Below are 25,564 nucleotides of genomic sequence, written 5' to 3'. Positions count from 1 at the left end.
ACATAAATAAAGGCCTGATTTTTTCTACCATAGCTTAGTCAAATTCAATAAATTTGGTTGTTGAGTGCCAAACAAGCTTCATTGAGTTGTGAGTTCAATATGTTCATATTCATATGTCTCAGTGAAGAAGTACCCAAAATTATCTATGAATTACGATGAAATGTATTGAAAGCGTGTGGCCACCTTGTCTCAGGATCAAACATAAAATGCAGACATGCCTTGACAACTGTTTCACTAAGAGAAACAGAATTACACAGTACCGGGACGAGGGAGTCCTCGTAATGCAGACAAAAAAAGAGAAAAAAAGGAACAACGTTAAGGCTCTGTTCAGTTGGCAAAATTTTGGGATTTCGGGTATTGTAGCACTTTCATTTGTATTTGATAGATATTGTCTAATCATGACTAACTAGGCTCAAAAAAATCATCTCACAAATTATAGATAAACTATATAATTAGTTTTTGTTTTCGTTTATATTTATTACTCCATGCATGTGCCGCCGGATTCGATGTGACGAAGAATAATATAAAATTGTTGGCAAAACTTTTTGGGAACTAGCCTAAGGGGGAGAAAGAACCCATGGCCCCAGAAACCTATAAGCCTGGCCTTGTTCAGTTCTCGATTTTTTTGTTTTCGGGTACTGTAGCACTTTTGTTTTTATGTGACAAATATTGTCCAATCATGAACTAACTAAACTCAAAAGATTCATCTCGCGATTTACAGTTAAACTGTTCAATTAGTTTTTATTTTTATCTATATTTAATGCTTCATGTATGTGCCGTAAGATCCGATGTAACAGAAAATCTTGAGAAGTTTTTAGTTTTTTGGTGCTGGACCCGCGGAAGAAGATATATCAACGCAAAGATTGTCTATATTGTGCACAAAGTCAATCTGGTTTGAGGGAAATACAACAAAGAATTGAAAATTTTAAGTTGAGTTAGGCCTTGTTTAGTTCACCCCAAAAACAAAAAACTTTTTAAGATTTTTCGTTACATCGGATCTTGCGGCAAATGTAAGGAACATTAAATATAGATGAAAACAAAAACTAATTGCACAGTTTGTCTGTAAATCATGAGACGAATCTTTTAAGCCTAGTTACTCTATGATTGGACTATGATTGAATAATATTTGTCAAATAAAAACAAAAGTATTACAGTGTCAAAATCCAAAAACTTTTTGGATCCAAACAAGACCTTAGATTGAGATTTGAGAATATGCAAAGGAAACCCAACAGTTTTGGTAATTGGTACAGTAAGGCCCTGTTTAGATTGGAGATGAAAATTTTCTGGGTGTCACATCGGATGTGTCGGAAGGATGTCGGGAGGGGTTTTTAGAAACTAATGAAAAAACAAATTATATAGCTCATCAGGAAAGTACAAGACAAATCTATTAAGCATAATTAATCTATCATTAGCACATGTGAGTTACTGTAGCACTTAAGGCTAATCATGGAGTAACTATGCTTAAAAGATTCGTCTCACGTTTTTCAATCAAACTGTGTAATTAGTTTATTTTTTATGTATATTTAATATTCCATGTAGGTGTCCAAAGATTCGATGAGATGGACGAAAAAATTTTGGGTGGAGAACTAAACAGGGCCTAAGGGGGCTTGGGGGAAAACCCTTGAATTAAAAATTAATCATATTGGGCAGTGTGTGCAGGAGCTGAGGTTGTTGATTGTTGAAGGCAGCCAGCAGGGCAAACACGCAGCGGCGGCGACATCTGCATCTGCATCTCGCACCTCGAGTCGTCTCCCCTGCCCTGCCTTGCCTTGATCCCGCCGCCGGGAGCCGGGAGCCATGTCTCCCTCCGGCGAGCTGCTGGCCTCCATCTCCTCTGCCCTCGCCGTCGCCTTCGTCCTCCTCGCCTGCGTCGAGCTCGGCGACGCCGCCGCCGCCGTCGGCGTCTACCGCCTCATCCAGTACGACCTCGCCGGCGCCCCGCTCGGCTCCCGCGCCGCGGTCATCAACCACCACGCCGCCGCGCTCCCGCTCCCCGCCGGCGCGGACCTCTCCCGCTCCGCCCTCGTCGCGCCGCTCCTCGACCTCCCGCTCTCCTTCCTCAGAGGTCAGCTCACTTCACTCTCCTCCCCTCCCCCCCTCTTCTTAGTTAAATTATGGACTAGTAGAAGCTTACTACACTGGTAGGTAGATCTCTTCCTGCCTCCACTCCATACACACTTTTCCTAGCTGCTATTATATCATCTCTCCCCTGTCGGATGGGTTTTGCGGTTACCATCTTCCCTTTTGATTCGCAATTGTCTGTACTAGCTTGTGCTCACTACTTTCAGGCTGGATCACGCCCAGCAGCATAGGCAGTTAGGCACTCACGCACTGTGCTTGACCTCTTCACTTTTGTTTCTTACTTTGGTCGCGATCTGCCTTACTTGCTACTCACTGTTTCCAAATCTGATGTGCCCATCTCACATTATAACATCATGATCATCAGAGATGAACTGTGAATGATATTTCTAGTGCTGCCAAATCTCCAAATCTTAAAGCATTGGTACCGCCACCTACCTCTGTTACTGAAAACCCTCGTGATGCCTTCTCAGAGTACCTGGTGGAGAAAAAACATCTGGGGGGATTGCTCATTCTGCTCCCGACAAACCGCGGCGGTGATAAGGACAGTGCAGATGACAAGGGGAAGGTCAAAGGTGTACTGACTGAGCTGGAGAAGTTGCTTGTGCATGAACAAGTTCCAGTAAGCCATAGTTTTCTCTTTGAGAAAATAGCTCAGATTGACTCTGCATTATCACACTAGTCATTCTGGACACCCTTCACTTTTTTTTTTGTAACAGCTCAGCAGATATGTTACATAGCTCCACTGGTATAAACATATAGCACAACAAATAAATTGATTCCACAAAGCTAAGATGCATCCAACTTCATTAATAATCTCTATGAAAAATGGCTTCATCAATAACAGTAAGAATTGATTGCGTTCAAGATCCTGAGATAATCTATGCCTATTATTCCATAATTGCTTGAGTAATCCAATCCGCTTTTCTGTCGCATATCATGTCTGGGCTAAACTGTGTTCATTGCTTCATGCAGTATCCAGTGTACTTTGCTTTGCACGACGACAGTTTTGATAACCTGCTGGCAGATATCCATAAAATTGCCTCTTCAGGTCAACCAGCCTCTGCAACAACAGGAGGGTAATACATTAGAAATTGTTCATATTTTAAACTGGCCAGCCTTTTTTCACTTTGAACTCTAACCCAAGTACAATGTATGGAAAATTTGAAACCGTCAATCTCATGGTATTTTCTTTTGATATTTTTTGTTTCAACTTGTAGTTACAAACTTGTCGTGTCGTCAGCAGAGCCTAGAAAAGTGTCATCTCCGACCATTTCTAATATCCAGGTAGCCTTTCTTCTAAATCGATTTACTGTCAGTTAAAATATGCTTTATTTCCGTAAGTTAACTTTGTGGGCTTTTCCCCTTCAGAAGCAACTAAATAAACATAAAGGCCTATAAGTGAATGTTCCAAACTTATGTTTGTGCTATCAAAACAAAACTGTTTCCCTTGTTCCTTTTGGAAATCTGAACATGCTGAAAAACTGAATCTTTTGAGTTGCAGGGATGGTTACCTGGATTGAAAGGAGAGGGTGATAGCGAACAGCTTCCGACTATTGCCATAGTTGCAAACTATGACACCTTCGGTGCTGCACCTGTATGTTTATCCAAAAAGTGTTCCCTATAATGTTCTTTAATCTTCTTCTAGATGCTCTGATAACACGGATTTTCTCAGGCACTTTCTGTGGGAAGCGACAGCAATGGAAGTGGAGTTGTGGCTCTTTTAGAGATTGCAAGATTATTTTCGCGTTTGTATTCAAATCCTAAGACAAGGGGCAAGTACAATATTCTCTTTGGGTTAACATCTGGTGGACCCTACAATTACAATGGAACTAGCAAAGTAAGTACCCATTTGTTTGATTTAGCAATTAGGTCCTTCTTTGTGTCATCTGTGTAAGCAACTTACAGCAGTTGTTTTTAAATGATGCAGTGGCTTAGGAGTTTTGATCAGCGTGTACGCGAGAGCATTGACTACGCAATCTGCTTGAACAGTGTTGGTTCCTGGAGCAGTGACCTCTGGATGCATGTATCAAAGCCTCCAGAAAATCCCTATATCAAGCAAATCTTTGAAGTATGTTAACCATTTGAAGCTTGTTGGTCCATAACCTTAGCTATCTGTAAGGAGAGTCATATTGATATCTGTGAAATTATTTGCTTTCAGGAATTTTCTGATGTCTCTAAAGAAATGGGTGTTTCAGTTGGAATCAAGCACAAGAAGATTAATGTCTCAAATCCTAGAGTATGTACTTCTTGATACTTCAAGGATTAAATACCCTCACATTGATTTCAGTTCCAATCAGGATCATTTGAAAAAAACATACAATAGGCATTAGATGGCAGCACCCTTTTTGAATACATATGCAGTAGTCGTCTGTGTAGAACTAGTGACTAAACCTATACATCAAGTATATGGAATAAAACATATTGTTTCTTATGTTCCTCTTATCCACCTGTCCATTGACAGTAGAATTTTAGTAAACTTTGCATTTTGATGGACATGACTATCTACACCACTGTTATTGTATCTTGCATCACAGCGCCATATTCACTACATAGTGCATTTGTAACGAATCAGGTTTGCATGTTGTTTACCTTAGTGTTTGTTTAAACTTTACTGAATGTGAATTGGAATCATGATGTGCCTAGTTGGGTTCTTAAATTCTCCTGTTGCACTTTATTGTTTGTGTGTCTGTCTGACCATGTTTCACGCTTTGCAAACTTGTAGGTAGCATGGGAACACGAACAGTTCTCAAGGTTTAGAGTGACTGCACTTACTCTTTCAGAAATGTCTACCCCTCCTGAATTTTTGGAAAGCACTGGTGGTCTTCACGACACTAGGTGAGTCACTTCCAATGCATCCTTAGTCTTTTGGGGGCAAGTGCTCCAATCTATTTTAATACTTATATGTTTCTTTCCCCTTTTTGGCAGAGAATCTACAGATGTTGAGTCAGTAACCCGAACTGTGAGATTAGTTTCTGAGAGTCTTGCGGTAAGCTAAATCATTTGCTTCTCAATTAGTGCTTGGACAATTGTTTTTTATTATTGATTTTTCGTTGTACATGTTCATGTGGGCGGGGTTTTATGTTGTGGGTTAAGGGGCTGATAAGCTGGTGCGATTTGGAGAGTGCAACATCCAGTTTCATCTATATTAAAATGGTTTACAGTGCACGATTTGTTGTTTGATTGTGATGAGAAGTCATTGGAGGCTTGAATCCTCATACTGCTACTAACAAAATGATGATTGGAAACTAAATCTACTGGCTGCCTCTTGCTCTTTTACAGAGACACATCTACGGATTGAAAGGAAGGAACATCGACGTTTTTGCAGAGAATAGCAGCTTAGCAATTAATCCTCACTATATCCGGTCCTGGTTGGATCTTTTGTCACGGACACCACGTGTTGCACCTTTTCTGCAGAAAAATGATCCCTTCATATCAGCACTGAAAAAGGTTTGGAGGGTTGCTTTCAATGATTTCATCTCTCACCTGGTTCCTATTTTTCTGGCAAGAGATGACATTGATATTCTGGTGCAGGAACTGTCTGAACACACTACTGATGTGCATATTCAAAGTGATGCGCTTGATGGCATGTTCACTTTCTATGATGCAACGAAAGCAACTCTAAATGTGTACCAGGTATGTTGAAGTGACATATTAATCAACTTGGTGAAAGGATAATTTAGATTCAATCACGTGAAGTTGAACGCCGCTTTGAAGTTGTGCTTTTGAGATACCATTATTGAAATTATCTCACACGGTCATTATTCCCTAACTATCCAGGTTGCAAGTGTGACCTTTGATCTGCTGTTCCTTCTGGTGCTCGGTTCCTATCTGATCGTTCTCTTCTGTTTCCTAGTAATCACTACACGGGTATGGATCATTTCTTTGCCTGCTTTATTCTGGACAGAACGTGAACATCTGCTTTGCCGCAACTGAGAAGTACATGTGACTTGCTTGAACAGGGTGTTGATGATCTCATTAACATATTCCGGCGGCCTCCATCACGCAAGCTCAAGGGGGCGTAGGCTATAGGTTATGTTTTGTGTATTAGCGCCAAGAGACGCGTGCCTAGTTATTAGAAGAAGAGATAGACATGAGGATGACAGGCAAGCTAGCTTCCCACAGCACATAGACATGTACTTTCAAAATTTTACTGTTCCCCCGCACTCCGGCCAATGTGAGTGGCTTCAAGTTCCAGAGCACAAAAAACAATTTCTTCCTTTTTTGTGTGAGGAATTGCGACTGTAATTTAGCTGTATGTTGGTTACAATTTTGGCTTACTTATTCGGGTGGACAGGTGGTTGTGTCTGAGAGACACAAACACGTACCACAGCTCTGAACTTTGGATGCTGTGAAATTGTTTCTTGTCTGAAACACTGAAGGCCTGCCGTGCCTGTGTCCATGAAGTGCGCTGCTGTAGTTTTAATTTGCATTGTCTGGACCAGGCATCTCTCTTAGGTGTTGGATTTCCAGCGCCTGGGGCTGAGCTGCATTGCCGGGAGCTTTTGGTTGAATAGCTGTCTTTCTAGTTTTTGGCTTTTGGAATAAACTTTTAGCTCCAATAGTTGTAAAGCAAACGATTGGTAAACCAATAAGTTTTTCGAGTCTGTAGCATATTTGTTGGGGCTCTCTTACAGTTTGTAATATCTCAGCTCCTAAAAGCTACTCTCTTTGTTTTTTAAAATTATAAGAAACTCATTGTTTGCTTAAACTTATCAGTCGAATCTGTTACCTATTCAGCAGTGTTTTTTTTTACAATAAATCAGCTAAGGCCTTGTTTGAATGTTGTTGGATTTACCTCAATCCACATGTGTTGGAGTGGATTGGGGTAGAATTTAGTTTAAGTTCTACTTCAATCCACCCCAACACATGTGGATTAATACGGATCCGACTACATTCAAATAAAGACCAACAGTATTTTATGCCATGGCTTAGACTATCTTCAACAATCGTTACCCAAAATACAAGACTCATTGTCATTTGTCCTTCATAGCTATTTTTAGTCTTCTCCAACAACAAAACCTAAAAGACAACACTTTCTGCAAATGGGTTTCGAGGAGAGAGAATACCCAAATTTGGGTTATGCCTCTCCTGATAGTTTTCTGTATAGGTACTCTGTTGGAGGCTATAGATATTGTGTTGGAAACTCATTTTAGGTTTGGGAACGGGTTCCTGTTGGAGACAGGCTTATGAGGGGCCTTGTTTAGTTCCAAAATTTTTTTACAAAATAGGAATAGTACCACTTTCGTTTGTATTTGACAAATATTATCTAATTATAGACTAACTAGACTCAAAAGATTCGTCTCGTCAATTCCGACCAAACTATGCAATTAGTTTTTATTTTCGTCTATATTTAATATTTCATACATGCGTCTAAAGATTTGATGTGACAGGAAATCTAAAAAATTTTGCAAAATTTTTTGGAAACTAAACAAGGCCCGAATGAACTCCAAACGCTGCTGCGGCTGCATCGGTGGACCCTCTATTTTACATCTAAGGCAAAAGAAAATCATGTAATGATTGTCCTTAGACTACTCGGTTGCTGCATTGACACTCTTTATTTATGTTTTCATTGTACAAGTCCTGATTGAATTCAAGGCCCTTCATTTTAGATCCGACGGCCAATAGATAGGAGGATGAAACAAATTGGGCTGAGACTGAGAGCTGACTGGCTGAGGCGGCGAAGGACAGGATGGATAAGCAGGTGATCCAGGGCCACTGGCCTGCTGGAGCACAAGAATCCAGCCAAGCGCTTGCTGCATCTCCTCCTCCATCTCCTGCTAGCTGAGCAACCAAGTCATCAATCAATCAGTTGGTCCTCGCCATGCCAACGCAGATGCAGCAGCAGCAGCCATGGCCGTGGGCGGCTTCTGCGGCGGCAGCATTGAAATCGCGGCGGTTTCTGCTGTTACGACCGCCTCATTACCCATCGTCCTCTGCAGCAGCAGCAGCAGCAGCGGCATCGACGACAACGATATCCCGGCGTCTGCTGCTGCGTCCGCCTCGTGCCGCCACCGCCCCCGCCCCGGCCGGCGGCGTGCGGCTGACGGTGTCGGACGCGGAGCTGGAGTCCCGCGGGTTCGCGGTGCGGCGCACGGCGGAGGGCATCGACGTGGCGGCGCTGAACGAGGTGTTCGCGCGCGTGGGGTTCCCGCGGCGTCAGGAGGAGCGGCTGCGGCGCGCGCTGGAGCACAGCCGCGTGGTGTGGCTGTCGGCGGCCGGCGAGGAAGGCCGGCCCGTGGCGTTCGCGCGCGCGGCCGGGGACGGCGTGTTCAACGCCGTGGTGTGGGACGTGGTGGTGGAGCCGTCGTGCCAGGGCCTCGGTCTGGGCCGCGCCGTCATGGAGCGCCTCGTCGACGAGCTCCGGCGCGACGGCGTCGCCAACATCGTGCTCTACGCCGAGACGCGCGTCGTCGGGTTCTACCGCCTGCTCGACTTCGCCATGGACCCCGACGGCATCAGAGGGATGGCATACTACCGCAAGTCCGCCTTCGCGACTGCTACTGCAACATCAACATCCCCACCACCAGCCGCTTGAATATTCCATCGTCTTTTGCACATCACAAACATCGATGATCAGATCTTTTGTTCATCCATCATGCTCATGCATTGTACGTATTATATATATATATATATATATATATATATATATATATATATATATATATATATATATATATATATATGTTTTTCATGCAGTAAAACGACAGCTGATTAATTTAATTTGTAGTAGTTACATTACATTGATGATTACGTACATAATTGATGAAACGACACAGCAAACGAGCGAGAACACTGATGACTGATGGAGATGGAAATTAAGGAAGGGCAAGCAAAGGATCGGAGGAATGGCCATGGATGCATGCAATGGACCAAAAGCTAAGCATACGACCGGTTCCTAATCCTAGCTGGACTTCACTTGCTGCGTCTGATGACGCAGGCGGCCATGAGGATGAGCACGATGAAGACGAGCACGGCGAGGAAGGTGGCGACGACGGAGCCGCTGGTGCGCTGGCAGAATCCATGGAACTGCATGCAGATGGGAACCCAGTTGGCGCGCCGGTTGCCCGAGTGCGCCACGTACACGATGGCCGCGGCGGCGGCGCCGGCCGCCGTGAGCAGCGCCATGATCAGCACGTCGCAGAGGAGCAGGAGCAGCCTGACGCCGCCCGTGGCCTTGTTGGGCCGGAGGATGACCACGACGGAGAAGGGCAGCGACAGCACCAGGTACCCCGCGGCGACGGCGTTGGCCACCAGGAAGAAGGTGAAGGCCGGGAAGTCGTCGAACCTCGCATGGAACTGGAAGAAGTTGGTGAACACGGACAGCCTCTCGTCGGCGGTGCCCGTGGAGATGGCGGCCGCCAGCGTGGGCCCGAAGGCGGCTACCCTTAGAAGGAAGTCGATCACGGCCAGACAGCGCCGGAACCCCTCGGCGCCCGAGCGCAGCAGGAACGGGACGGTGGTCGTCTTGCGCGGCGCCGCCGCTGGTTCAGCAGCACTGATACTTGTTGGAGCAGTGGCGTAGGACGACGACGCGGCGGCGGCGGCGGCTGCTCCTGCTGCTGCTGGTGCCGGGGCCCTGCCGTCGTCCATCTGGATCACGGTGGCGGACTCGCTTGTCATGCTTGGGAACACGAACGGGTGTCTGTCTCAATTCACTGCTGCTTATTGCAATGCACGCCATGAGATTGCAAGAGCAACCAAATATATATACTGCTAGTGCTAGTGCTACCACAAGGTGATGGAGAGCAGGAGCAACAGATCAGGAGTTGTTCGACGCACGGCATGCACTGTTTTGCCTCGCCGTCGCCGTCGCCGGAGTGGTTGCGAATCATTCATTGCTCCTGCTCCTGCTCCTGCTCCTCCTTCTAACTGCTCTCTCCCTGCAACTCCACGCCTCTGCTAGCTGCCCATCGTCATCCTCTGCTTAAGATTTGGTACAAGCATCACCAACACATTTCGCACTGCCACATAGATTAGGTGTAACTAAAGTAACTGTCGGTACGACCTTCTACAAAAGGCAATTCAAGGCCTCTACACTTTCGGAATATATCTTTTGAAGCGAGCAAAAGAAAACACATCACAGGCCGGTGCAATTCGGAGCTTCAACAATTCCAAGCACACATCACTGCAGTTTTCCACACATCCATATGGGTAGCTCATCAATAACAGCCGAGACACAATCCATTTTCGAGTGTAATTGTCATACACTGCTAACCATAATAAGTATGTAACACTCATTGCAGCATACATATATGTTTGCACATTAACCAAGTAACTCTACACAGCAACTCATTTCCATTCCCCACAAAGCACAATGACAGTTTGATAGGCCCAAAAAGATAATAAGTACACCAAGATTTTAAGATTCACCCACAACACATGGAGACATAAAAACCAATTGACCACAGCAACTGCCAACTCCACTCCTTGAACAACAATCCACGTACTGTACACGCTGATCCCAGTGTTGCACGACTAACTCATGTCACCACAAAAGGGCAAACTGGAAACCACAGTGGAGGTATCCTCCTCAAAACATTGATCGATCTTTTCTGCCTCCGGAAGCTCAGGTGCTCAACATAGCAGGCATCATTCCATGGTATTTTACCTTCCAGTCAAGGGAAGGCCAACCATCTGGTGTGTTATTCATGATCTGCATGATGATAAGGAAAGGCCTCCACAGAAAGCAGAAATGATCAAGTAGAGCAGCACTACTATGACAACTGTCAACACAACTCTGAAAACAAAAAAGGTTACCATAAGAATCAGTATATCTCAAGCAGCCAGACCACAATACAAGAAAAATACAGCATTTATTTTATAGAAAGTTTTCAGGAAAGCAAATAAACAGGAGTTAGCAGCACCTGTGGTTAACCATGGCTATAGGTTTAGGCAAGAACTTGAATTATAGTTTTTTTCAAGCAGGATACCAAACCAAATTATATAGTTCCATACTAATACAAAAGTCTATACACAATTTACAAGTCACTAAGTCAGTCACCCGTCACTGTTATTTTAACCACCACCCCTAAAGGAACATCACTACATAAGTTATTTTTCTCTGGACCTGACCGGTAAATTGTGGTCAACAAGAAAATGAATGTGAAGATACGGTCAAAATGCAAATAGCAGGGAAGCAGTAGAGAAGGCAGCATCTTTTTTTCATGTTTTTGAAAAGGGGGAGTAGCACTGGTAATCGGTTATGGATGACGAAGGTTCCTACAACATTGGACAAAAAGCGAGGACAGGACTGCTAAGTTGTGTGAAGTAAATAAGATAACCAATAAATGATTGACCTATAATGTCTTCAATACAGATACTCATATAAGGAAGAGACAGCACAAATATGAATGAAGGATGGAGAAGGTAATAGCAGCACTCACAGAAGCTTGGCATTCTTCATCCAAAGAGCTCTGCGGAGCCTCTTGGATTGCTTGCGGAAGTGAAAGGAGCTGTCCTGCATGGTGGATGTCTTGTCCACAAGGAGCGAGATGCGGTCGCCTCTGTCAAGAATTTTCTCAATGTTGTCGACCATGACGGTGTGTATCTGCAGGAGGTGAGTTGGATATCATACAAGAGAGATGATGAGGGGAGTTGAGCACCCTGAATCCCAAAGGGATGCGCCAATCGGTGGGAACAAACATTTACGACTTAGTTTGATGAGAAGGTACTTGCCTCACTGACTTCTCCGCGGAGACGGTTGAGTGTGTCAGCACTTGGGTTGCTGGAGAAGAACTCCATTTGCTGATGGAGCACCCTGGAGAATTCATCGTTCATGGCGTAAGCCAGCGCAGAGTGGGCGACTCTGCCGTAGTTTTTCATGAACCTCATTTGGATGTCCTCCAGGTAGAGAAAGGGGATTCTTCCTGCATCACGAAAGAAAACGGACAGAACAGATGAGTTGTAATATTGTTCAGCACAGGAGGCCCAATCAGGCAAAGAACTGGCCGACTAGGACGACTACGGAACGCAGAACATAGCGTAATCGACCAACTGGAGTACTAGCAATGAGTAGCAGCTAAGACCGACGCATATATATAGGAGAAAGTCCAGATATGTATGTATGGGATGGGAATTGTGAACGAATTGGAGGAATTGAGAGGAAGGAAGGTAACAAGGGTAGTTACTTCCGAAGGTGTCGTTGGCCATACAGAGGAAGGTGATGCCGGCGGCGTCAGACCGGAGGACGTGGAAGATGTACCGGTCCTGCGCAAAGCACAGCCTGGACTCGGCGTCGGGCGGCAGCTTCTCGAGGATCCGGCGGGCCACGGCGCCGGCGTTGCCTGAGACGGCGGCGAACTCGGCCAGAACCACCGTGCCCCGAGCGACCAGGGCGTAGACGATCGCCATGGATGGGCTTTCGGCTGGGGATTGGAGTGGGGGTGGGGGTGGAGAGATCTGATCTGATTTGATCTTGCCTAGGGGTTTGGGCGTTTGGGGATTTCGAGCGGCGCGGCGGCGGGGGACCTCCTCTCCTCTCCTCTCCTCTCTGTCTTCGTTTCCTTGCACGTTGGCTGGACTCCCCTCCTTTTTCTTTTCTTTTTCTCTTCCCTTTATTTATTTTTTATTTCTTTTCTAATATATCGGAAAATGGCCTGGTATCTATCCATATTCAAATCAACGTAGAAACATGTCATTTTTTTTGTGCCGCCACAAAAAAATAAATCTCGAAAACAAAGAATCCAATCTTGGGCCTTGTTTAGTTCCAAAATTTTTGGCAAAATGAGCACTGTAGCAATTTCGTTTGTATTTGACAAATATTGTCCAATCATGGACTAACTAGGCTCAAAAGATTCGTCTCGTCAATTCCGACTAAACTATGCAATTAGTTTTTATTTTTATCTATATTTAATACTCTATGCTACGTCTAAAGATTCGATGTGACGGATAATCTGAAAAATTTTGCAAAATTTTTTAGAACTAAACAAGGCCTTGATGACTACTTTTGCATTGCGCGTGTCACCTGTGAATAAAAATTAGGTTCATCTTTCCTTCCACTCTCCTATAGTCAAATGTTGATGCTTTGCTCCAAATTTATATTATAGCTTAAGGATAGTTTCAGCAAGAGTTTCACGTGAGTTCTTTTGTATTTAATAGGTTGTCATATATGCATTTTTAATGATATGCTGACACTTTTAAGAAGAGAGTCATGACAAAACATTCTTAACACGATTACCAACTTTATAGGTGAGTCATGAAATTAAAAGTCCATACAAAAATAAAATGAAATTATACATTAAGGATTGAGGATGAATGCTTCATTCATGTTTTATTTTATTTTATTTTATATAATATGACAGTCTTGGAAATAATGACATAAAAATTCTTGATCTAATGGCCATAGAAACTCTATTTTTTTGTTTACATATGGAGTATGTGTTACAATAGATACTCTTTCAATGATAAACAACATATCCATCGACACCGCGATATCTAATAGGTTGTGCATTGCGTGTGTTCATAAGTACTTCATAGAGGTAAATATGTGCATATTTGTTAGCATGCAAATGTACTATAACTCGTAGAAGAAAAAATTGTCTTTCTAATAAGGTCTTGTTTAGATGCGAAAAGTTTTTGGATTTTGACACTATAGCACCTTCGTTTTTATTTGATGAACATTGTCCAATCATAGAGTAACTAAGCTTAAAAGATTCGTCTTGCGATTTACGTGTAAACTGTGCAATTAGTTTTTGTTTTCATCTATTTTTAATGTTCCATATATATGACGCAAGATTCGATGTGACAGGTAATCTTGAAAAGTTTTTGGTTTTGGGGTAAACTAAGGCCTTGTTTAGATGCGAAAAGATTTTGGATTTCGCTACTGTAGCACTTTGGTTTGTTTGTGTCAAATATTGTCCAATTATAGACTAACTAGGATCAAAAGATTCGTCTTGTAATTTATAGGTAAACTGTATAATTAGTTTTTATTTTAATATTTCATGCATGTGTCGAAAGATTCGATGTGACGGGGAATGTTGAAAACTTTTTGGTTTTCTGGGTGAACTAAACAAGGCCTAAACAAGGCCTAAGTTGGTACATATATGATACAATCTTCTTCAATCTAGCTAGCCTTGTAATGAATACACAAGTTATATTGAGAAATTAGAAAAAAGAAAAGAAAAAAAGTGCGATCTCTAATCTGGCAATCTCCCGTATTGTTCAAGTGATGAAAATGAGATGAGAAATGGGCTGGAGACAAATTCATTGTCTATTTGTGTGACTACTAGCACAGTAGCACTAGCAATAAAGGTCAGTCTCAATGGCCTATTTCAATGCACTGTTTCTAAAATAAATCTGCTGACACAGCATCAATGAAACGAACAATGAAACAATATCCACAATGCATGAGTTTCACCTTAATGTTTCTTAGGCTGGGCAAAGCATTTAATTACTGTAAAATGATTGGGTCACATGCAAGATGGTGAAACGATTTAGTCCTCAGTAGGGATTTCATCCTGTTTCACCGCGTGGGAAACAACGTCAGCGGAGTTTCACCATGGTGAAACTACTTCCTTCTCTCTCCTCTTCGTTTCATGCAAAAAGTGCAGCTTTGCTGACATGTCGCTCTAATAAATGTGCATGACATCCTGGTGAAACCGCCACTGACACTACCCTAAATGAATAATACGATACTTTTTAAAAAAGAAAAAAATCCTAACTCGTTTCCATTAGGCAGCAGTAACACAAACATGGATGGCCAATTAATTGGACATGGCCCGGCCCGCTCCAGTCCAATCCGCTCCCCCTGGGCCCTGTCCAAGCCACAAGAGCCTTCTCATGCCCAAACAAAAGTGCAGAGAGAAAGCATCGCACAAAACAAGCACATGCCTACATTTTTATGACACAGCAAAAAAAAATAATTAAAAAAAACTTGCACTTATTGATTCAACTTTCAAAAAAAAAAAACTGCTTGGCTCAGGTACGGTCTGCGCGGCTTAGGCTAATCAGTTCCCCACCTAAAAATTTTTCATCCATCCCATCGAATCTTTGGACACATGTATGGAACATTAAATGTAAATAAAAAAATAAACTAATTACACAGTTTAGTTGAGAATCGCGAGACGAAACTTTTAAGCCTAGTTACTCCATGATTAGCCTTAAGTGCTACAGTAACCCACATAGGCTAATAACAGTTTAATTATGCTTAATAAATTTGTCTTGCAGTTTCCTGACGAGCTATGTAATTTGTTTTTTTATTAGCTTCTAAAAACCTCTTCCGACATCCTTCCGACATATCCGATGTGACACCCAAAAAATTTTCGTTCCCAATCTAAACAGGCCCTTAGATGGGCAACAGTTGCTGAGCTTGTGCTAGCTTGATTGTCTTGGACCGTCCGAGCGGTCAACCAATCTGTGTCTTGAAATACCGAGGTATCATAACCCTGACACATGTATTAAAAAACATGTAAATTTGAATAGAGATTGAAAAGTTAACCTTTTATTAATACAGTTACATGTTGAAAACAATATAACTCAGCCAATGTGTTGTAAGATTACAAGATTAATTATTTTTTACAATAGTATTGGGTGTATAAAAATATTTTGTTTCCCAGTCCCATGCAATGGGCCATTGGTGTAACAGTCTCATATATACGCTAAATAAAGAATTATATATCCAAAAGTATACGTGGAGCTCGGACGACGCTTGCTGACGTACGTGGACTCGTAGCGTATCGTATAGTAAGGAGTTAAGGACGGCGTCTGGTAGCTATCCCTGATCGTCCGTCGTCGTGTCATGGAGTCATGGTGGTCATCAACTTGTGCACGTTGGCGCGCACCTCCTGGTCTCTTCGCGCCATCTCCCTGATGTCATCGTCGGTGAAGGGCGGCGGCAGCGTGCAGGGCTGGTAGTCGGCGACGAACCTCTCCCTGGACTCCATCATGAAGTCGAATTCCCTGTTGTTGTTGTTCTTGGCGGCGGGGCAGGCGACGGTCTCGGCGCACAGCTCGACGGCGTTCTCCGGCACGGTGGGCTTGTAGCGGAGCAGGGCGGCGTACTGGGTGAGCAGGTGCAGCATGTAGTCGTAGACGTAGTCCATGCTGAGGTCGTGGCGCGCGAATCCGCTGCCTTCCTCGGCCATCCGGCGCGCCTGCTCCGGGTGCGCGTTGCCCCAGTCCACGGCGAACTTGATGCCGGCGCACTTGCCGGCGCCGGGGTCGATTGGCCAGTAGTGCTTACCGGCGACGAGGCCCCGGGAGAAGAAGTCCTTGAAGGGGGTGGCGACGAGCAGCACCGGCGAGTCGCAGGCGAGGATGTACTTCTGGCTCACCGACCACGACCGCCCCCGCACGAAGATCTTGTACCGGTACCGGCACTGCTTCGCCAGGTTGGAGTTCCGGAAGCCGTCTCGGATGGCGGCGCCCCAGTCCTGCCAGAACACGCGCGTCCTCCACTCCCCCGACGAGTCGTTGCACCGGAGCAGGTCGCCGCGCTCGCCGGACACGCCGGGGTTGCCCTTCCAGTACGCGTACGGCTCCCGCTCCGCCCACGGCAGGCGCGCCGTCTCTGCCGCCATCTCCTCCAGCAGCGGCGCCCAGGGACGGATGTTCACCTCGGGCCACCCCCAGAAGGACCAGTCCGGGAACACGATGTCCAGCGTCGAGTCGTCCTTGCAGTAGCGGAACAGCGGCGGCGCCTGCGACGGCGCGGCGGCGAAGTCGGCGGCGCGCACCTCGGGCATGTCCTCGCAGTTGAACATGAGGTCCAGGTCCGGGACGCGGCCGGGGTAGCGCGCCAGCAGCTGCGCGATGCCCCACTGCGTGAAGGTGTCACGCGTCTGGAACACGCGGTGGTACGTCTCCACGTACGCGCGGCCGTCCACCACCACCAGCCGGAACGCCGCCCGGTGACGCCCCCGCTCCACGGCCTCCCGCGTGATCCCCGTCTCGCGCCACGGCGACAGGTCCGAGTGGATGTACCGGAAGTACTCCGGGCACTCAGGAGGAGGAGGTGGGGCTAATTTCTTCGATGCTGATTTAACTTTGGACGACGACGCCACTGGTGGCATTGACGACGGCGACGGAGAGGGGGATGATTGTACTGTCGTCGTCGTCGTGTCACGGCGGCGGCGGCATGTCCCCGGCGACCCAGTGCCGTTGCCGCAGCTGAAGGGTATGGGCACGAGGTCCGCTTCAGGCGAGGGGACGTGGTGAGGAAGCCACCGGTGCTGTTTCATGCCGCCGCCGCTGCCGAGCAGAAACGACTGCAACTGTTGCATGCAAGTTTGTTATTACATTTAGACCGGCCGGTTAGCATTTGGAACATGTTCCCTCAAAAAAAAAAAAAAAGCATTTGGAACATGCCTGCCTGCCAACATATGCATGCAAGTATGCTAGCAATGCAATAAGTTCAAATGACTTCTGCCACGAGATTACACACATGACACTGAATTGTTCTTTTTAATATATATACAAGTAGTTGGTTGTGTAAAATTATTTCCTAAAATAAAATTTCTGTAATGGATGGGACGATGGTGCAACGGTGCAAGTGTTTGTCTCCATCAATCAATTCTTACCGTCCTAACAAAGCTGACTTCACTTAAAATGCAACTGATAACTACTTACACCTTTGCCAATTAAACCGCTAGCTAGCTGTTTCGACAAGGTTAGTGCCGTGCCACTATGTTATAGTGTTCTCCGACTAAAGAGCAGGGTTAAGCTCATTCAGTGGGTGGTGTAGTAGTAGTAGTATATGTATCATTCAGTGGGCTTTGGCGCTTTTGGTTGTGTGCACTATGTATACTTATTAGAAATTAAGTATGTAGCGACCATAATTAGTTACTCTTTCTCTATTCTAAATTATAAATTATTTTGATTTTTTTTAGATGTATATATAAGGTTTACTATATGTCTAGACATAAATACATATATTTATGTATTTAACAAAAGCTATTTTTCTAAAAAGAAAAAAGCTAAAACGGTTACGATTTGAAACTGTGAGAGTATTAATTAGTACTCCCTCCGTCAAAAAAAATGTGTTGTTTTTTTCTTTAAACATCTTGTTTGACCACCCGTCTTGTTCAAATTTTTTTATCTAAATATCATCTCTATTTTGTTATGACTTATTTTATCATTAAGTATACTTTAATATTTATTTATTTATTTTATAATTTATAAAAAAATTTTGAATAAAATGAATGGTCAAATATAATGTCTAAAAATCCAAAACGCCACTCTTTTTAAGACGGAGGAGTAGCAATCGTCATCGTCAGTGTGAGAAAAGGAAGCTAGATGGACACCGCTATCAGTGCACATAGGCAAGTCAGGGGATGGAAGTCAAAACAATAGAATTTTGTTTCTTGAAAAGTCGTACGTGGTACGCACGTCTAATTTCTTTCCATGGGCGGCCACATCTCAATATGTGGCCTTTAAGAATTTGGCACGTACCTAGCTAGTTTGTTTGGACTTTGGACTTTGAAGCTGCGGGTACTAATACTGGTACATAGTATACATACATGTAGAAACGAAGAGAGGGAGATACGGTACAGATGATGTGTACCGTACGTACCTAGCTAGGAATAGGGTGCCAAATTGATGCATGCGTATGGAAGCTAGAAATATGGCGCATATCCCGTGAGACGCTTTCCTCGTGACTGATGGATGGATGGTGCAGATATGTGCCTACGTGACCAAGGAACTCAGGCCTTGTTTACTTCCAAATTTTTTTGCAAAATAGGAATAGTAGCACTTTCGTTTGTATTTGACAAATATTGTCCAATTATGGACTAACTAGGCTCAAAAGATTCGTCTCGTCAATTCCGACCAAACTGTGCAATTAGTTTTTATTTTCATCTATATTTAATATTCTATGTATACGTTTAAAGATTCGATGTGACGGAGAATCTGAAAAATTTTGCAAAATTTTTGGGAACTAAACAAGGCCTCAACCATCAGAAATGGATGGATGGCTACGCTCGCATATGCACATGCATGCACTTACCCTTGCCTGCCTCTCAACATGAATCATCTCGATCGATTTTTATCAACAAAAAAAAAACATGAATCATCTCGATCAGTTTATGATCCAGAACTACTGTATAGGGTAGCCGCTAGCAGGAAGCATGGATGGATGAGCAAACTGTGTCCTGTCAGCTAGGCAGTCCTATATTCTGCTAGCCACCTAGTGATGTGTGTTTCCATTTCCAAGTCAAGGTAGGAAGAGGGGGGAAAAAGATGGAGGAGCCGGGCGAGCGTGGAGTAACTGGGTCCAAGTCCTACTACTGTAGTATATAGTAATATAAGAGAGAGAGAGAGAGAGAGAGAGAGAGAGAGAGAGAGAGAGAGAGAGAGAGAGACTGTAGACGACTACAAGTTAGTTTGTGATGTACGTTGTCGTCATCGTGAGATTGATTAGTCAAGGTTGAAGGGCTATACTAGTTAGCTGCATGCATGCGTGGCTGCCTTGGATACGTTGGGAGGCTTTGACGAGATATCATCATGCATACCGATCCGTAGACTATCTAGATCGATCGAGAGAAGAATTGCATGCATGCTGAATTCCAATCCATTCTATTTCTATTTCACGCGTACGTTGAAGATGTAGTTGAAGCCTTCTTCTGCCGTGTGGCCTGCAGGTTGTTCATATGTTATTGGGGATTATAATTTTCCTCTCGATTAATTATATTATTATTGATTGATCCTCCACCGTAAACCATAGTAAGTAATAGCATGCATCGTCAGCTGCTCTAGCTTGCTGGCGCGCTACAAATCATGCATATAAACTATATATATATATATCATCGGCAGAAGTCCAGTTTCTTCGATCATATAATTAATTAATACTCTGCATGCAGTTTGATTAAGGGTATGCATGCAGCATGTATGCACATGAGGACGCCGATGGATGGATCCTAGCAAGTACTAACAAACTAGTATACATACCGATGCATAGCCGTCGAGGTGGATCCAGCGGCTGGTGCTGCCGCTGCCGACGAGCAAGGCAAGCACCAGGAGACCGGCCATGACCAGGCCCACGCCTCTGGTGGGCACCAGCTTCTGCGCCCGCCGCCTCCACCACGCCGGCGCCGCCACCAGATGATGATGATGAGCATCGTCGTCGTCGTCGTCACCGCTCTGCTCTGGATCCTGATGAGGCGGCGAAGGCGAAGATATCGTCTGACGATGTTCATGTTGCGGCACCAACGCCGCCCCCTCCTCCTCGTCGCGCTGCTCCTCCAAGCTCTTCTTCATGGATGGATTGGATGGATGGTAGAGCTAGGTTGCTTGCTTTGCTTCAAGTAACCAAGCTAGTAGGTTGGAACTGAATAATTTATATGCATGGATGATGGATGATGGAGGGCGGCACGGAGACAATTGCAACCCGGCCACACCGGGGGAGAAGATGAAAGCAGAGCACTGCACTAAACGACTCCACTAATTAATTAACCAGCGCACGCAGATCTATCTATATTTATATATACACATAACATAGTATATATCTAGTCAAGAAAGAATAGAAGAAGAAACTGCTCGCGCGCGCCTCCTTAACTTCCTTTGCTCGCTCGTCAACATGGCAGCAGGCAGACGCCACATCTTTACTACGTACTCCCACTACGATTATGCTGTGAATCCAGAGAAATTTGAGAGTGAGTTTGAGAGTGAGATGAGAGACCCTATATATAAGCTAGGCTTGCCATTTTTCCTTTCAACCAAACACAAGGAGAGGCACGCCACACCACGGCACCGCACCAAGTATGGCACCGCGGGGCCCACACCAATACAACACAGCACCCCCCATATAAAAAGACTAGTAAGGCCCACAGCAGCATGCAAGGTGGGGATCTACTTCAACAGTAAATATCCTCAAATCACAACTCTCAAATCCCTTTTGGTGGACACAAGCTTAAGGGATCCACTTATTATTCTTTGTTCTTCTCGTCCTCATTTTGAGTCTCATTCCCGCGGCAGTAGATCACAGGAGTAGGAGGAGTTTGAGAACCAAATCTGACAAATGGAGGCAGAACCACCCTCATTGGCCAAGAGAGGAGCCACACCCTCGTTGGCACTGGCACCATCAAGAGAGGAACCGAATTTCTAATTGTGGAGATGGAGAGAGAGAGAGAGAGAGAGAGAGAGAGAGAGAGAGAGCAATCAGAACTTGAATAAACCAGCAGCATCGGCACCCCTCCTACAGCTGCGTTGCCAGTGCTAGGCATGGACATGGTCGCCGTTTTGATGATTGCTCATGTGGAAAGCGACAAGCTAGGGGCCCAATTATGGTGGTGGTATCTAGTATGGTAGGGCACAAGATGGTATCCATAGAAATACTTTGCAGGGCCCAATTATATCGGGACAAGCATCTAGGCCATGATAGGCTTGTGGGCGGTGGATTACATTCCATAGGTCCTCATGTATCCATAAAAATGTATGTTTTTGTGCATTGTGGATGTTGTGGAATCCCCTTGTTCATACTTCAAGTAGAAACGTGCTGCAGTTGGGGACCTTGGCCATAATGTTTTGAAGAATATTAGAACAACATCTCACATGCTAACATATGGTATCCTAGTTGATTCTCTTGATGAGTTGCTTTGAATTGCGAAGAGCACCACCATATTGAGTTTCAGGAAATTTGTGAAAACTATAATATAATTAAGGTATTTGGACAAGAATATTTATGAGCACCAAACTACAAAGGACACCATAAGGCTTATGAGAATTGGTTAACAAAGAGGGTTCCTAAGGATGCTTGGATGCATCAAATGCATACATTAGAAGTGGAAGAATTGCCCTATGGCATGGCATGGACAATTTAAAGGGCAGTATCATGATCCAACAATCATTCTTGAAGTTTTCACATCCTATGATCTATGAATTTGGTATGCACAGTTTATATTGTTGAGGTCTCACAATGATATCAATGTCTGTTGGTAATCTTTAACCCCAATTTCTAACCACCAACTCTCACACAAAACCTACTCAAATAAACACCAAACTATGAAGTATGACTTATAACTAACGAATTTCACGAGTTTTATTGATTCATCTTTTGCAGGAGGACATGTCAGAATAACACAAAAAAAATGGACCAAAAGTATACAAGCAACACAACAAAACAAGCATCTGGCACGAGCCGAAGGGGAGAAGGCCCAATTATCTAAAGAATTAGGACAAGTCATGGGGAGGAGAAGCCCAAAACTAAATCAAAACAACTCAACCTTGTGCCAACACCATCATGGGTCATGTTAAGAACTTCACAGAAGACCACCCACCAAAGATGGGGCCAAAAGGGCTTGGTACGGTAGAGGTGCGGCTACACCCCCACTGAGCCCACTTGATGTGAACACCCATATTGCAGACTTTATCTAAAGGCCCAAAGTAGATCATAGACCGAGTATCACCGCATTTGGCCTTAGTGGGAGTGCGGCCACACCCCTAGTGGCCCGTTCGGGCCCAAACTTCACAGGCCGCCTCACACCGCCTCTCTTTGGTCGATTCAAGTGGGGATAAACATTAAATTAAATGTAGGATGGCGGTTTGCTCCTTCCATATGAGCGGATCAGGGAATATTCCAAGGAATACACCCCTCCTCTCCATCTATAAAAGGAGGACTACCCCCTCTCATTCAAAAACACCAAGGAGAAGAGCAAAGAGCTAGGGCAAGAGAAAGAGCACCACTCCAATGGGCTTAGGGCCCTAGATAGCTAGTAAAAGTTAGTAGGGAGATATGTGAGGAAAGAGAACGGGGAAGAGCCAGGCTTGTCGGTGTCTCCCTGTCTTGTACCTCAACAAATACTTGTGCTTCAATAGGTTCTCCCACTAAGTGAGTATACAAGTCTTTTGGATAGATAAGTTTTACTCTTGTTTGCGGGTTTGTCTTCCGTCCTCGTGGTGGATACTCTAGTAGAGGGCCCTGATAAAGACGGACAACCCTAATCAACGCTAGATTAGTAGCCGATAGCATAGATGTCGTGTCTAGGCTAGAGGCTACCTTTGTTTGCCTTGTACTCCACAGTTGAGGAGTAGGGCGGCAGGTGGTGGGCCCTGTTCGTCCCTTGTAATCCCCCATGTCTAGGTATGATGTAGAGCCGTAGGGCGATATAGCTTGGCAGACCCGGTGTAAGCTAGTGCCCGAAGTAAGCAAGTAGGAGTACAATTTTTCTATCCTTAGACTCTAAGCCATTCTCTACCCTTACCAGCTACCCTTGTGTTGTTCTTGGACAAATTAGCTAGAAGAAATACCTCCGTGCCCTGTGGAAATACAATCTCCTGAATATTTTGGGTGAAAGCTATAATGATAATTTCGTACGCTTGTGGATTAACTTCTATAGACGTTAAGAAATACCAATAATGTCCTACAAAGGTCACCACTATTTGCAAAGGGTAGCAGATGGAGAAGCTCCACCAGTTAACTCTAAAGTCAATGGTAACCAACACATAATGGTCTACTATCGTGTCGATGGTATATGCCCCTCATGGTCAACTTTGTCACGACAATACACAGAACCTCAAAAATAAAAAGAGAGTACATTTTGCCAAGGCTCAAAAAGCACAAAGGAAGGACATTGAGTGAGCATTTGGGGTGTTGCAATTTTGCAATTGTCTGGGGACTTGCTAGATTTTGGGACCAAAATACTTTGTGGCACATCATGACAACATGTGTGATAATGCACAACATGATAATAGAGAACGAGCAAGGGCAGTCGGAAGACTTCAACTACAACTATATGGGAACACCTATGAGTCCTGAGATGAATCAAGACCCAATCAAAAAAAATTTGAAGTACATTGAAAGATCGAAGATTGTGCAACACATGAACAACTTCACTGATGACCTTGTTAAGCATGGATGGCAAATCCATGGGCACTAGATTTCTCTTTATCTTTGCATGTTTATGTGGATTACTATTTTGTGCATTCAAACCTATATTTTGTTTTGAAATTTATTCTAAATTAGAATTCAAAATTATTGGTTGAAATGTTGTTGAATCGTGTATGTGATAGAATAAGAAAAATTTGGATTTTTTTATGCCGTTGAAATAAGGTTTACCCTATAGGGTATATATGTAAAAGAGAGAAGAAATGGAGGAAAACTAATATAGAGGACGTATTTTTGTGTCAGTATGTTAAAACACTCATTCCCTTTATGACCTATTTGGTAGAGCTTCACTCCCTGATCTTAGCTCTAGCTCTTTCATTCTCTGGTGGAGTGAGCAGGGCACGGAATAGGTGATAATTAATTCTAGAGTGATTTTGGCAGGATTAATAAGGAGCAGTGATGGCAGATTGTTTTAGCTCCTTGCTTACAATAGGTACGGAGTTCTTGTTTAGCTAAAAAAAGTTATGAATCTCAAGGAGAATCTACTCATGAGCACTCTTAGTCAGGAACTGGGTTTTCTCAGTCTCATTTAACCAATTGTATGATATTGTTTTTTTTAATCGGGTGAAGTTGCTCACCTATGATCAGTTTATATTCATGTCAAGTAGATTAAAGATCATGTGGCTTAGCTCCTTAATTTCTAACATTTATATGTGGAGAGCCACGTGATGAATAGTGTAATTTTCTTGTTTTAGCTCCAGTTAGAGTCAGGAAATATACCAAATAGACAATCGAGATGTGTGCACCTCGATCGAGTTCTCGACTTGTGGATCATATTGTCTAGCATTATATACCAAGTGGTGACATGGATGCATACGACAGCAGTAAGCTTTTCCCGTCCAAGTTGTGTTGTGTTAGTCAGTCACTCACTCAGCGGGACAAAAGATACCCGCTGATGGCTAGCAAGATGGATGTTACGCATGAAACGCTTGCCGCCACAATTTCTGTTTCCACTATCCATTTTACTTGAATGTCTTTTTGGCTTTTTTTATTAAGGAATCTCCTGCTCGATCGGCTCTTGCATTGGTGCAATGAATTGAAAGAAATCAGAGAAGCAATACAGAGGACAGAGATTTGGGTACTCCTGTCCTAAATAAATTAAAACTAACTTGTACTCCCTCCATTCCAAATTGTAAGTCATTCTAAGAATCTTGGAGAGTCAAACATTTCTAAGTTTGACCAAATTTATATGATAAAATAATAATTATTATGATACCAACTAAATATCATTAAATTCTTCCTTAATTATATTTTTATAATATACTCACTTTACGTTATAAATCTTAGTATTTCTCTTTATAATTTTAGTCAAACGTGAAAATGTTTTGACTTTTCAAGATTCTTGGAATGATTTATAATTTAGAATAGAGGGAGTAGCTTTGAAGCGACAACTAAAGAGTCGTCCAATGAGTCAAGCAAAGATGCTCATGTATACGCAAAAGGTATATGTCGATGCTACTATTCTAAAAGTGTCTGATTTTTTGTCAGTTGTGTTATTCTAAACGATTTTTTTTTCCAATTACCTCCCGTTAAATTAAACTACTACTACTTGTTGAAATCTACCGGAACCCAAGAACAGACTGGAGAGAGAGAGAGAGAGATTTCTGTTTGGAAGAGAAACCCAGACAAAGAAAAAGGTGACATAGCTAGCTGGTCTGGGTATGGTTT

General features: G+C 43.8%; 5 protein-coding genes across 5 annotated transcripts; 2 read left to right on the top strand and 3 right to left on the bottom strand.

Annotated features, from left to right (window-relative positions):
• Window positions 1,657-6,723, top strand: LOC8067054 (nicalin). The gene is made up of 14 exons (XM_002444809.2): window positions 1,657-2,065; window positions 2,553-2,701; window positions 3,055-3,158; window positions 3,300-3,366; window positions 3,584-3,676; window positions 3,755-3,919; window positions 4,010-4,150; window positions 4,241-4,318; window positions 4,805-4,917; window positions 5,008-5,068; window positions 5,362-5,529; window positions 5,614-5,715; window positions 5,860-5,949; window positions 6,042-6,723. Exons 1-14 carry the CDS (start codon window positions 1,798-1,800, stop codon window positions 6,102-6,104), a joined length of 1,662 nt encoding a protein of 553 aa, XP_002444854.1. The 5' UTR covers window positions 1,657-1,797; the 3' UTR covers window positions 6,105-6,723.
• Window positions 7,904-8,675, top strand: LOC8064317 (serotonin N-acetyltransferase 2, chloroplastic). The gene has a single exon (XM_002444808.2). It carries the CDS (start codon window positions 7,904-7,906, stop codon window positions 8,615-8,617), a length of 714 nt encoding a protein of 237 aa, XP_002444853.2. The 3' UTR covers window positions 8,618-8,675.
• LOC8064316 (casparian strip membrane protein 2) lies at window positions 8,774-10,115 on the bottom strand. The gene has a single exon (XM_002443640.2). It carries the CDS (start codon window positions 9,700-9,702, stop codon window positions 8,995-8,997), a length of 708 nt encoding a protein of 235 aa, XP_002443685.1. The 5' UTR covers window positions 9,703-10,115; the 3' UTR covers window positions 8,774-8,994.
• On the bottom strand, window positions 10,246-12,608 carry LOC8064315 (vesicle-associated membrane protein 714). The gene is made up of 4 exons (XM_002443639.2): window positions 12,210-12,608; window positions 11,758-11,948; window positions 11,466-11,629; window positions 10,246-10,819 (listed from the first exon to the last, which is right to left on the bottom strand). Exons 1-4 carry the CDS (start codon window positions 12,430-12,432, stop codon window positions 10,729-10,731), a joined length of 669 nt encoding a protein of 222 aa, XP_002443684.1. The 5' UTR covers window positions 12,433-12,608; the 3' UTR covers window positions 10,246-10,728.
• Window positions 15,505-20,728, bottom strand: LOC8067053 (protein O-glucosyltransferase 1). Its single transcript, XM_002443638.2, has 2 exons — window positions 19,963-20,728; window positions 15,505-17,291 (listed from the first exon to the last, which is right to left on the bottom strand). The coding sequence occupies exons 1-2, from the start codon at window positions 20,269-20,271 to the stop codon at window positions 15,816-15,818; spliced, it is 1,785 nt and encodes a 594-aa protein (XP_002443683.1). The 5' UTR covers window positions 20,272-20,728; the 3' UTR covers window positions 15,505-15,815.

The sequence above is a fragment of the Sorghum bicolor genome, chromosome 7 (genome assembly GCF_000003195.3).
Source record: "Sorghum bicolor cultivar BTx623 chromosome 7, Sorghum_bicolor_NCBIv3, whole genome shotgun sequence".
In the NCBI taxonomy this organism is placed as follows: Eukaryota; Viridiplantae; Streptophyta; class Magnoliopsida; order Poales; family Poaceae; genus Sorghum; species Sorghum bicolor.
This window is presented reverse-complemented; position numbering and strand designations above follow the sequence as displayed.

Coding starts and splice junctions, on each gene's coding strand:
- LOC8064317 (XM_002444808.2), top strand. CDS start 7,904: ATGCCAACGCAGATGCAGCAGCAGCAGCCATGGCCGTGGGCGGCTTCT.
- LOC8067054 (XM_002444809.2), top strand. CDS start 1,798: ATGTCTCCCTCCGGCGAGCTGCTGGCCTCCATCTCCTCTGCCCTCGCC. Junction 2,702..3,054: donor TTGTGCATGAACAAGTTCCA/GTAAGCCATAGT, acceptor TGCTTCATGCAG/TATCCAGTGTACTTTGCTTT. Junction 5,530..5,613: donor TCATATCAGCACTGAAAAAG/GTTTGGAGGGTT, acceptor ATTCTGGTGCAG/GAACTGTCTGAACACACTAC.
- LOC8064315 (XM_002443639.2), bottom strand. CDS start 12,432: ATGGCGATCGTCTACGCCCTGGTCGCTCGGGGCACGGTGGTTCTGGCC. Junction 11,949..12,209: donor GGCCAACGACACCTTCGGAA/GTAACTACCCTT, acceptor TTCGTGATGCAG/GAAGAATCCCCTTTCTCTAC. Junction 10,820..11,465: donor ATGAAGAATGCCAAGCTTCT/GTGAGTGCTGCT, acceptor TTTTGTTTTCAG/AGTTGTGTTGACAGTTGTCA.
- LOC8067053 (XM_002443638.2), bottom strand. CDS start 20,271: ATGAAGAAGAGCTTGGAGGAGCAGCGCGACGAGGAGGAGGGGGCGGCG. Junction 17,292..19,962: donor ACCTCGACGGCTATGCATCG/GTATGTATACTA, acceptor TGCATGCAACAG/TTGCAGTCGTTTCTGCTCGG.
- LOC8064316 (XM_002443640.2), bottom strand. CDS start 9,702: ATGACAAGCGAGTCCGCCACCGTGATCCAGATGGACGACGGCAGGGCC.